Source organism: Leopardus geoffroyi, chromosome A2 (assembly GCF_018350155.1).
Source record: "Leopardus geoffroyi isolate Oge1 chromosome A2, O.geoffroyi_Oge1_pat1.0, whole genome shotgun sequence".
Taxonomy (NCBI): Eukaryota; Metazoa; Chordata; class Mammalia; order Carnivora; family Felidae; genus Leopardus; species Leopardus geoffroyi.
In genome coordinates, this window is record NC_059331.1 from 113451147 (window position 1) to 113463576 (window position 12430).

The 12430-nt window shown below is 34.9% G+C and overlaps 1 protein-coding gene across 1 annotated transcript in view; it reads left to right on the forward strand.

Annotated features, from left to right (window-relative positions):
- Positions 1-12430, forward strand: part of ABCB5 (ATP binding cassette subfamily B member 5) — a 140639-nt gene that overhangs the window by 97202 nt on the left and 31007 nt on the right. Inside the window, exons 20-21 of the mRNA XM_045495045.1 lie at positions 1360-1443; positions 10177-10380. Of these exons, the coding sequence (XP_045351001.1) occupies positions 1360-1443; positions 10177-10380 (288 nt within the window). The remainder of the gene's footprint in view (positions 1-1359; positions 1444-10176; positions 10381-12430) is intronic.

Consider the following 12430-nt stretch of genomic DNA (forward strand, 5'->3'; position numbering starts at 1 on the left):
GGAAGATACTCTAGAATCAAGAATGTAATATTCCATAATAAATTATCTTTCTACATTTTTACTTTATAGTGTATCTAAAAATTCTTTGTGTGTTCCATACCGTGTTTAAATAAAGAAATAATTAGAAAATGTAAAGTTTATCTTAATTTTTTTTTAGTATAACAATAAAAAAAAAACAGGTAATGTCTTCCAGTTCAAGAATGCTATAGTTATTATCATTGCTGATGTATGTTCACGATATGTTAGGCTCATGAGTGGGGCTGTGTTTTCAAAGGGACAATTGGTAGTGCAGATTGTGATTTCTGTAGGATGCCCTTTTGGGCATCTTGGACCCTCAACTCTTTGGGACAGCTTCCCAGTGCAAGGGCTTACAGAGTAGTGCTGTCATGCTGGGGTTGTGCCCACCCTTGCTCTTGTCATATTCCTCCATGGGAACTTTCTTCTCACATAACTGTATGATTAATGCACAGCCCTCTATCTGTTATGCTTCTTTTTCCTTAGTTGCCTGAAACATGTAACCTGGGTGTCAGGGCTCTGGCTGAGCTGTAAGCCAACAATTCTTTGGCTTTTCACTTACTAAAAATAAGTCATTTTTCAGAGACAGGCTCCATATGATTTTAATCCACAAGAGATCTAAGTGGTTTGAGTAAGTGGGAGGAAACATTCAATAGCTAATAAAAGGAAATCAGAATGCCTCAGGTTGAGAAATGCTAAGAAGTGCTATCTCTATTTGCTGTTGAAAATGAAATTGGCTATAATGTTATGCTTTTATTGCTTGTATTTTTGACCTATCTCCTTCAGATTGCATGCTTCTTGGCCACAGGGGTTTTACATCAGCCTCTTTGCCTCTTTAGCCTCTCGCAATGCCCAGTGGTTATAGGATCTCAGGAGTAATATGAAGTATCAGGGAAAATCTTGCCCAAGTGGGTCCTAAAGAGGAGATAGACTTTTTATCATTAATCAGTTTAGATAGAGAGCTTTGGAAATATTTCTAAATCATGTTGTGCATTACCTTTTTAAGTAGTCTGCTCTTCACTGAAATTACAACTTACTTAGTGGTTCAAAATGACCATTTTTGATGTTGATTATTATACAGTACTGTAGCATTGGTAATGGTTCCAAGATACTGGGCTTACATTCTTCATTTTGTATCTAAGTATAGATCTTTGTGAAGTAAGAAACAAAAGTCATTTGATCCATACTATTTATAAGAATTAAATACCTGTGAGTGAGGGAGAAGGTAAATGCCTTCTGACTTAGAGCAGAATCATAAATCAGAGAACAATCTTTTTGATAACAATGTTTGTTTTGTTTTGTCTTGTTTTTTATAACTGTATATTAATTCTCCTTTTTCTCTAGGATATTTCCTGGTTTGATGATAAGGAAAACAGCACAGGAGCCTTGACAACAATATTAGCCATGGATATAGCACAAATCCAAGGAGTATGTACATTGTTTTTATTTTTAAATGGAGTGTGTATTCTGTGTATATGTGTACACACATACATACCTGTACACACACATGTGTCAGTGCGTATTTGTGAGCTATACTAAGATTACCCACATCTTTAAGGGGACCAGGCAAGTCTCAAGACTAACTGGGAGCTCTCAATAAAGGAAAGAGGGAAACCTTTCAGTTCTGGATATTTTTAACAAGACAAAACAAAAAAAAGATTTCATTGAATCACTACATTGTATACCTGAAACTAATAATAACATTGTATGTCAACTATATATATTCATATAAAAAATAGGAAAAAAAGGGGGAAAAAAAGATTTAGCAATTGTAATAGGATAACCAGAGGACTAAAGAAGATACTACAAATGAGTTAGAGAAAAGAGCTCTGAATTAAATAGTAAGACTAGAAAAAGTAACAAAATGAAAACCCACACACAAAATTTAGAAGTTTTAATAAAAGAAGAAAGTGTAGTTTTTCCTTCTAAGGGTAGATTTGTATTACCAAATAATAGAACAAGTTGGTTACAGTTGTTAATATTCGTGTGCATCCATAATGGTTTGCAAAACTAATGTTTTTTTTTTTTTATAAATTTTTTTTTTCAACGTTTATTTATCTTTGGGACAGAGAGAGACAGAGCATGAACGGGGGAGGGTCAGAGAGAGGGAGACACAGAATCAGAAACAGGCTCCAGGCTCCGAGCCATCAGCCCAGAGCCCGACGCGGGGCTCGAACTCACAGACCGCGAGATCGTGACCTGGCTGAAGTCGGACACTTAACCGACTGCGCCACCCAGGCGCCCCAAAAAACTAATGTTTTGATGTAGAAAGAGTTCAAGAGGAAAAGTGGCATCATCTTTTTTTTTTTTTTTTTCTGAACTCTTTTTCATTATTTGGAAGACAATGCCCTAAATTTATTAGATACAATTTAAATTTTAAAATAGGGGCGCCTGGGTGGCTCAGGTCATGATCTCCTGGTTCATGGGTTCGAGCCCTGCATGGGGCCCTGTGTGACAGCGCAGAGCCTGGAGTCTGCTTCAGATTCTATGTCTCCCTCTCTCTCTGCCCCTCCCCTGCTCGTTCTCTGTCGTTCTCTGTCTCTCAAAAATAAATAAACGTTAAAAATTTTTTTAATTTTTTTAAATAAGGCTAAGGAATCAATTTTACTCGCATAAGTGGAAAAAATCATGAATAATATTCACTTAATAGTTAAGTAAGGAGCGTAGCATTAATCTTACATAGCATAATAGAATGACAATTTCTATGTTTAGGAATTATAGGGTTCACATATTAGGCAGAAATATCCCTATAATTCCAGTTGAATCCCCATTCCACAAAATTTGCCATTTTTTTTTCTTTTTCTTTACTGTGCTCTTTTTTTTCTTACTATCTATCATTCAACATTTTTACAATCCCAGTGAAATTCTGCTAGCAGCCATGTTTTATATATATTATATCATCTCTTTTAGCAAGTATTTGCTTCAGCCAAAAGAACAAATTAGAACTGAAAGACCAACATTACTTTCCTTACATTCATTAGTTGTTTTTAACAAATAGTATTGTCTTTCATTGAGAAAAATTAATGAAAACATTTGTCAGCCTGATTGCTTACAAGCATCTGACTAATTCTGTTTGATCACTGGAAACTCTTGTTCCAATTTGTAAATGTTGGTCTCATAATAATTTCTGGGCAAGTAAGACCATTTGCATTGAATAAAAAGTAATAGCTAAAGAATAAATGATTGAATTACTGATGGCAGATTTTAAAGCTGTTGAATTTAGAAAGCAGAATAAGAAAAGAAGTTTTGTAAGAGTAAGTCTATGTCTACTACCATGTAATTAATTCACACAAACACTTGCTTTGCAATGTAAAGGTAGGTTCATATCTAACTTGAATGGATACTCTTTCTGCAGAAGGAAGAATTATTTACCAATCCTGTTTATCTACTATGTATTTTCTCACAAACACACACTAGACTAGAGATGAATTAGGAAATAATTATTCGGGGTCATATTTCCTATTGTATCAATTTAAGGCATATTCCATTTCAGTTTCTTCATCATGTAATTTCAGTTAAATTTTATTTTATCATACATATTAGCATAAGTGTTCACAAACTAGCTCCTTAATAATAGTAAATATTATTTTGTAACCTTTACTAATGGCCAAAAGTATATACACCCTTAGCCATTTTTAGAAACTCTGGTACTTTGAGAGTCATGAGAAAAACATGTTAGTAAAATAAAGTCATGGAACAACATGATTCCTGAAATAGTTTACTGAATACAACCAATTTAACTGATATTATTTCAGCCCAAGGTTATGGCTTATTGCCATACATCTGTCAACAGACTATTTTCTGTGTAACATATAGTGTTATTAAAGGTACAAAGCCATTTTAGATTCCTTGGGAATCTAGGTTCCACAAAATTACAAGGTATTATTTCTGTATATTTTAGCAACCCCTTTTCATCACCCAAAAGGGTTACCTCATTTTTGTCCACAAGAAAGTGTGTTATTCATGCCACAATGTGCACTTGATATAGCACTGACAGATACAATGTTAGTTCCAAGAATTCTTCTCATCAGAACTATAATTATATAGCCCGAAGAAATCATAAAAACTTCATTTATTAATTCCAAGAACCAGATGAATTGATTAGGTAGAACTAGAATATCATTCCCTGGACAGGGGTGACCTCATTTCCTGATTTAACTTTTTGACATAGGAAGTATATAAAAACAGTTTGATACTTTTTGTGATTCAAAAAATGTTAGCAATCATCAAAATGACTTTACCATAGTATAACATTGGCAAGTAATTGTTGTTTTGCCTTACCATTCTAGGTTGAATTCATTAAGAAACATTACCAAGTCTACAGCAAAAGCTAATATCCAAAGCCAGAGTGGTTAAAGGTAGTTCTTGTAAAGGAAAATTTCAGTCTCAACCCTGAACTCAAAATATTTCAGTGAAACCTTATCATTGCTAAACCCTCAAACTGTTGTGTGGTAAGACAAGTCAAGATATTCATCTTCCATATTTCACAAAAATAGAAATAAAAATAGTTAAATCTATAAGAGTAAATGAGCTTCACCATTGACCATACTGGTCCAATAAAGTGTGATGTTATTTTCCACAAAATACCTGCTGATAAACAATACAGGAAATAAACTTAGGCTTTAAACATCTTACATTTTCACAGTTTGTAAATTTGTCCAACTAAGCTTTTTTTTCTACTCTATAAATCTTACCACCATCAGCTGTAATATATCTTAATAGATTCCACTTCAGTTTATACTGATTTCATTTTTTCTTAACTTCTTTGAAAATATTATCACCTGTAGTTGCTCCACACAGACCATTCGTAGTAACAAATTTTTTAGTCACTTCAAACTCAGCATTGGCTCCTGATTTACCAGTACCAGTACCAGTAACATATGTCAACTCATCAAGAGCCAGGGAAAACTATTCAAAAAAGCTACCTGGTTTTTTATTGCTGTTGGTGTTGCTGCAATGTTGTCCACTTTTTGAGCAACTGTTCTTACCAAAAGGTTAATCATCATCTGATAATAGGTTTAAGCTCACTAAACACATTTCTTCCTCTGCTGCAATTAAACATGATTTAATTAACTCATTATCCATAACTGATTTTCTTTGCTTAACTAATGAATGAGCCACTCAGAAACTTACTTTGGTGTCAGCTTCATTTTCACTTTTCAGTTTTATGAAGAAATTCTACTGAAATCAGATATTCCACTTAAAATTTTCCAAATTTTCTGAATGTTGGTTTCTTGTGAATTAAGAATATAATGATGAGTGCTTCATCTGAAAATGTTGACCTATTTTATATATTTTTAGTACTATGTAGTACTTTATAGCATAATAAAAACAACATTGTGATATCTGATCAGAAAAAGTAATCCACAGTCCATTATGCCTTAAAAGGACATTCAAAGTCTACTCTTCTCTTCCTTTCTTATTTTTAGATGATGTACATACAATGGTAATTTTTAAAACTAAGATAAAATGTCACAGTACAGCAATTCATGTGGCATTCAACATGCTGTCAAATTATAATTGCATCACAGATTTGTAGCACACTGAGCAACAGTACAAAGTGAGGAGAGTGGCACATACGGTTTCTCTAGCAACTACTCAATTCCATCATTATAATTCTAAGATAGCCACTGACAATAGGTAAAGAAAGACCATGACTGTGCTCCAATAAAACTTTATGGACTCTGAAATTTGCCTTTGTAAAATTTGATGTGGATCTTTTTTGTATGTTCCTTATCTCTTAACTTCTTGAATATATGTTATACCATGATAACTTTTAATATCATTATCTACTAAGTCTAACATTTGTGTCAGTTGTGGGTTAGTTTAATTGATTGATTTTTATGCCATCATGAGTCCTGTTTTGCTGTTTTGCATATCTGGTAATTTTTTACAAGATGGCACACATTGTAAATATAACATTTTGGGGTGCTGGATATTTTTATATTTCTAGAAATATTCTTTTTTTTTCTCTGGAATTCAGTTACCTGGAACAGTTTAATCCTTTTGGGTCTTATTTTAAGGTTTGTTAGGACAAGAGCCTACTGAGGTAAGACCTTTCTACATACTCTACCCAATGCCCTATGAGGACATGAGGTTTTCCAGTCTGACTGGTGTGACTGGAAACTATTCCCAGCCCTCACACATGCACTACTTAGCTGAATATTCAAGAAGGAGCCTCTGCAGATACCCATATTTCTCTTTCTGTGTACCTCTCTCTTCTCTGGTGTTCTATACTGCAAACTCTAGCTTCCTTGAGATTCTCCATGCCCCAGATTCTCAGTTTTATCTACTTAACTTTGGGAGTCTGTTAGGCTCTATCTTAGTTCACTCACCCTCCACTTTAGCCTGGAAGCTCTTTCAAGGGCCAAACTGGGGCAATCATAGGGTTCACCCTGTTTGTTTCCTATCTCTGCCTTTGTTTCGGATGGGAGGATAAATCTATTTCCTGTTACTCCATGTTAACCAGAAACAGAAATCCTATCATATGGAATTTTATTTCTACAATTGCATACTGAGTTTTCTGTCATTTATTTTCTTATGCTAGCCATCCCTCTTTGTACACTATCATTTTCTTACAAAAGTTGTATTTTCTACATTTAGCAAAATTCCATAGATATAGTAATAATCCATAAATAATTCTTATCTCAAGAATTATTTAATCATGACTTCCTGTTTTTAATTTCCAAGAAAAATTTGTATATTCATGCATGTTGCTAAAGAATCTATGGAAGTTTAACTAAATTTCCTCTGATTCCAGTCCTAAATTCTTTTCAGTTACATTATCCTCTAGGTCTTTAAGACTCTGTTCTATTTTCCTTCAGTTCTTGTAATATTTTTCAAGGCCAAATGTCTGTTTTTTCTGTTAATTCTTCCTGGAACAGGAAAACTAAATTCAGATTCTTCTTATTCTACCACCATCCCTAAAAGGCAGCTAGGTGGGAGAAGAGGAACATGTTAAGTGTATTCATTTGCTAGGGCTGCCATAACAAAAGTTACCACAGACTGGGTGGCTTACACAACAGTAATTTATTTCCTCACAGTTCTGATTGGAAGTCCAAGATCAAGGTGTCAGCAGGATTGGTTTAATTTTGAATGCTTTGTGCTTGACTTGTAGATAGCTATCTTCTTACTGTGTCCTCCTATAGTCCTTCCCATATGTGAGTACATATCTGCATTCAAATTTCCTTTTCTTTTTTTAAATTTTTTTTTAATTTTTATTTACTTTTGAGAGAAAGAGAGAGAGGGCGAGATAGAGTGTGAGCAGAAGAGAGGCAGAGAGAGAGGGAGACACAGAATCTGAAGCATATTCCAGGCTCTGATCTGTCAACACAGAGCCCAACATGAGGCTCGAACTCATGAACTGTGAGATCATGACCTGAGCTGAAGTTGGATACTTAACCAACTGCACTACCCAGGTGCCTCAAATTTCCTTTGTTTATAAGGACATCAGTCATACTGGAGTAGGGCTCACACTAGAGACTTTATTTGAACTTAACTTACTTTACCTCTTTAAAGACCTCATTTCCAGGGCACCTGGGTAGCTCAGTCAGTTAAGCATCTGACTTCTGCTCAGGTCATGATCTCACAGTTTGTTTGATGCAGGGTTTGAGACTGCATTGGGCTCTGTGCTGACACCACAAAGCCTGAAGCCTGATTCGCATTCTCGCATTCTCTGTCTCTCTCTCTGTCTCTCTCTCTCTCTCTCTCTCTCTCTCTCTCTGCATCTCCCCCTACTTGTGAGCACTGTCTCTCTCTTTCTCTCTCAAAAATAAATAAACGAAAAATAAAGATCTCAAATACAAATATAGCCACATTCTGAGAAACTTGGAGTCAGGACCTCAAAATGTAAATTTGGGATGGGGGGAAACACAATCCATCCCATAACATACAACATCTCAACATCTTTTATCTCCGGCATCATCCTTCAACTGTCAAGAGACAGAATGTAAATCAGTATTAAGTAGCAAATGACATTCATATTTCAGCCTCATAGGTCTTAGAGTTAATATATAACATGCTAAGACACTTAAAATACTTTATATGTTGTCTTAGTTTTCATTATTTAATGGTTTGTTTGATGTTTGCAATTGTTACTTGTTTTTACATTTTTGGAGTTTTCTTTAATAGTTTATCAAGAAAAGGGGAAATAGCAGATTACCAAATACAGTCTTGAAGCTGAAGCCAGAAAAAATTTTTTTAGGAATAAGACAGAGCCTTTAGGGAGGTAGGGCTTTTTATTGTTGTTATTTGTAATGATGATACTAATTTGGGGGTACTTTAGTAAAAACTGATATAATCTTCTAGAGAAGAAATTTGACAATATCTATCAAGAATGTAAGAATGTATACCCTTTAACATATACCTCTAGTCTAGGTTTTCAACATTAGGAAATAAAAAATGAGCATAAAAATTATGCACAAAGGTGCTCATTACGTCTCTATTTTAGTAAAGTTGGAAGCAATCTAAATATTTTTTGAAGACTATTCAGTGACCCAGGAAAAAGCTTACATTATAATGTAAAGGGATAAAAGCAGGATACAAAGCTACATATACACAATAACCCAATCTGAATATGTTTGTGTATTTGTTTGAAAGGATGTAAATTTTAACATATACCAAACCTTTTCCAATGGTCATATTTTCATGATCATAACAAAATAAATCTTTTAAAATATGAATTGATATCTTTGTTGATTATACCTGTTTTTCTAGGTAAATGGGGTTCTCAGTTTTTCATCCTAGCACTAAAGGAATTTAACATTTCAGTTTATTACTTATCATGTGTCCCACTGAAAGTTGATTCATAAGACATTTAGTTCTTGTAAAATAGTTATAAAGATATTTCTACTTATTTTGAGATTTTCTTTTAGAATTTCTTTAAGTTACCTTTTACCATGATGTTTCCAACTCCTTTTCTATCTTGATAATGCTGCTTTAGACTTTTTCTCAATGAAATCAAATTATAAAATGCTCAAAATGGAATACAAGATACAATATCCAAAGCATACCTCTTAATATATAGTATCAATCATTCAATTCAGCACTACTGTGGTATAGTGACCAAGAGTGCCAGCTCCTCCATCATTGTAGGAGAAAGGGGAATGTTGGGTTTTGGAGTCCACATATGGTGAGTTACGCTTCCTTGTGTGGTGGCAGCCTGGTGTGGGAAAGCCACGCCAGAGCAGAATGAGAAGGGTATCCCTACAGGAGATAAATAGGGGCCATGATGTCAGATTGGTTATCTACAGAGAGCTTGATCACATAAATCTTTAAAGATGGGAGCCAGGTTTATCACTGTTGCAGATGGGGGTAACAAATATAAGAAGGCACAAAACTGAAAATAACTCTGTGGTGTTGGATTGGTATTGGAGATATTGATGTGAATTCATGGACTTCAAGATACATAAACAGAAAAATACAGATTTCAGTTTGTGCATACATCTGTACACACACACACACATACACACACACACACACACACACACACACACACACACCAGTTCTGTCCACTGATACTCCATTAATAATTAGCACAACTAACACCATATATTTACTTCTAAATAACTTTGTCCACCGAAAGAAACTAGGACATCTTGAAGAAATGTTAGATTCCAGGGATAGAGTCTGGAGAACCTTTTTGTGTCAGAAAGTAAGGACATATTCAGAGAATGACAGGGACATGTCAAAGGACAACGATATCCAACATAAAGTAAACAAAGCATAATCACTCCTTAGTAGAGAACAGTTTTTAAAGTATGGGTATTGGGGCGCCTGGGTGGCGCAGTCGGTTAAGCGTCCGACTTCAGCCAGGTCACGATCTCACGGTCCGTGAGTTTGAGCCCCGCGTCGGGCTCTGGGCTGATGGCTCAGAGCCTGGAGCCTGTTTCTGATCCTGTGTCTCCCTCTCTCTCTGCCCCTCCCCCGTTCATGCTCTGTCTCTCTCTGTCCCAAAAATAAATAAACGTTGAAAAAAAAAAAAAAAATTTTAAAAAAAATAAAGTATGGGTATTATTTAATCTCTAAGTACAAGCTCAAAATAAAAATGTAAGTATAAATCCTAAAAAAGAAAGCCTGTCTTGTTTTGTAAGAAACTATACTAGAAATTCTTGTAAATATAAAATTAATTGACTTTTTCCCCCCAAATCTGTCTGATTATAGGTAACAGGTTCAAGGATTGGTGTCTTAACACAAAATGCAACTAACATGGGACTGTCAGTTATCATTTCCTTCATATATGGATGGGAGATGACACTCTTGATTCTGAGTATTGCTCCAATACTTGCTCTGACAGGAATGATTGAAGCCACAGCTATGACTGGATTTGCCAATAAGGATAAGCAAGAATTTAAGCGTGCTGGGAAGGTAAAATAAAGACTTGTTACCATCATAACATTTTAAGAGGAAAACAATGAGAGTTCCCATTTTTACAGTATGTTAACTGTCTTTCTTAGGAATCTGTAAAGTACATTCATTGAAATGCATACAGACTAGTTTAGGATGGGGTGTAGACATGCTATAGTAGTAGGATCCATGATTTAGAACATAGTCCCTAGAGTCAAATTGGCTGAATTAGAATTCAGATTCTATCACTAACAAATGTATCATATGAGCAAGTATGTCAACCTTTCTGAACTTCAATTTCTTTCTCTGTAAAGTGGTAATAATAATAATACCATTTTCAGATTTTTGTAAGTAGTACATATAACATTTAGCATTATTCTATGTAAGACACTTTAGGATAGTGTCTGGAAGACAGTAAGCACTCAGTGGTGCCAGCCATATTACCATGGGGGAATTTGCTAACATCATGATTCCCCATTCTCTGATTGTTGGGTAATTAAATTTTCTTAAATGATTTTAGTTATTTTATTTTTCAAAATGAGGAGGAAATATAACAGTTACTGAAAATAAGGCAATTTGCTACTATTGATAGTGCCTAAAATAAGGCTTTAGAAACAAGGACCATCTTTATACTGATTAAAATGAACAATAATTTAAATACTGGGAAAATGCTTTGTCATATTTAAGCTTCTCAGGATCAATCATTATTTATAAAAATAAATCATTCTATTGGAGATTTAGGGAAACATTAGTATTATAATATCATAACATGTAAGAATTAAAAGAAATATCATTTAATCCAACCACTTACCTAAAGAAGGAATCCCTTGTCTGTCTTTTACCTGTCCTTTCCTTCCAGTGGTAGGCAGTGCATTACTTTCTCAAGCTGCCTACCTTTGAATAGCCTTTGGCTCGTGGGCAGTTTGGGGTTGTTTTGGGGGTTTTTTGGAGGAGGTTGTTTGTTTACTTATTTGTTTTTGGTGGCCTTCTACATTGCTTGGCTTTCATCTCAGTAGAGGTCCAAAGCCTGTTTCTTGTGGCAGCTTTTAGGAAGCCACATCGTTAAATGCCAAGTCTCCTCTTAGTCACCCATCCCCAGGTCTTTAAGCTATTCCTCTCATGATATAGTTTCAAAGAACTTTATCACTTGGGTGAACATCCTCTGATTATAGAAATGATTTTAATACCAGTTATGGTCTATATCACAGTGACTATCACCACTGGCACACTATAAATAGCATGAATATTCATGAATAGGGATGCCAAGCACATGACTCATCAAAATTCGGCTTGTGTGACCCTTGGACCTTTCTACCTTTCTTGACTTAGATGAGGACACTTGGAATGTCTGGGCAGCAGAGACTGAATTATTTAGCATATATTTGCCTCAGAGACAGAGAAAAGTTGTTTGGCCCTCCCTGTGGTGAAAATTATCACAAATTCCAAAATTAATGGGGCCCTAATTGATTGTATTTTACTCATCTTAATTTTTATGTCATGAGCTTTAATTGTATACGTATCCTTAATTTTTCCTTTTCATATTATTAGAATAATTTCAGACTATACAGTCAGTAACTCTAATCAAACAGTCTGTGTCTTCCTCAGTAGCTTTTAATCTATTTACCAAATACCAAATAAAGCACATTGGTCCTTCTTCAGTTGCATATGTAGATTTGGACAAATCATCAAATGTTTTACTTTTCAGACTTAAAGATTTTTTTGTTCATTTTTTTCCTCAAGGTTTTAGCACTTTCACCTATTTTTCTTGCATACTACATAGTATTTTACAAATGGAGGTTTCTTTGAGTTTACTTTGAAATTAATGAGAATTTAGAACAACTCAAAGTCAAAATTGAGAGCAGAATCTGGATGTCCTGCCCACCTCCAGAAATCTGATTCTCTCCTGTAACCCAAGCTATTCTTTAAATAACACTGGGCGTCCATCCAGGTCTTCCTCTCTCCCTCAATCCACTCTGCCATTCTAGAAACAATGTGAAAGCAGGAAGTTTCTCTTTCAAGTCAACGTGTGTTCTCATGTCCAACAAGCTATTCTAAGCCAAAAGTCTCTTCC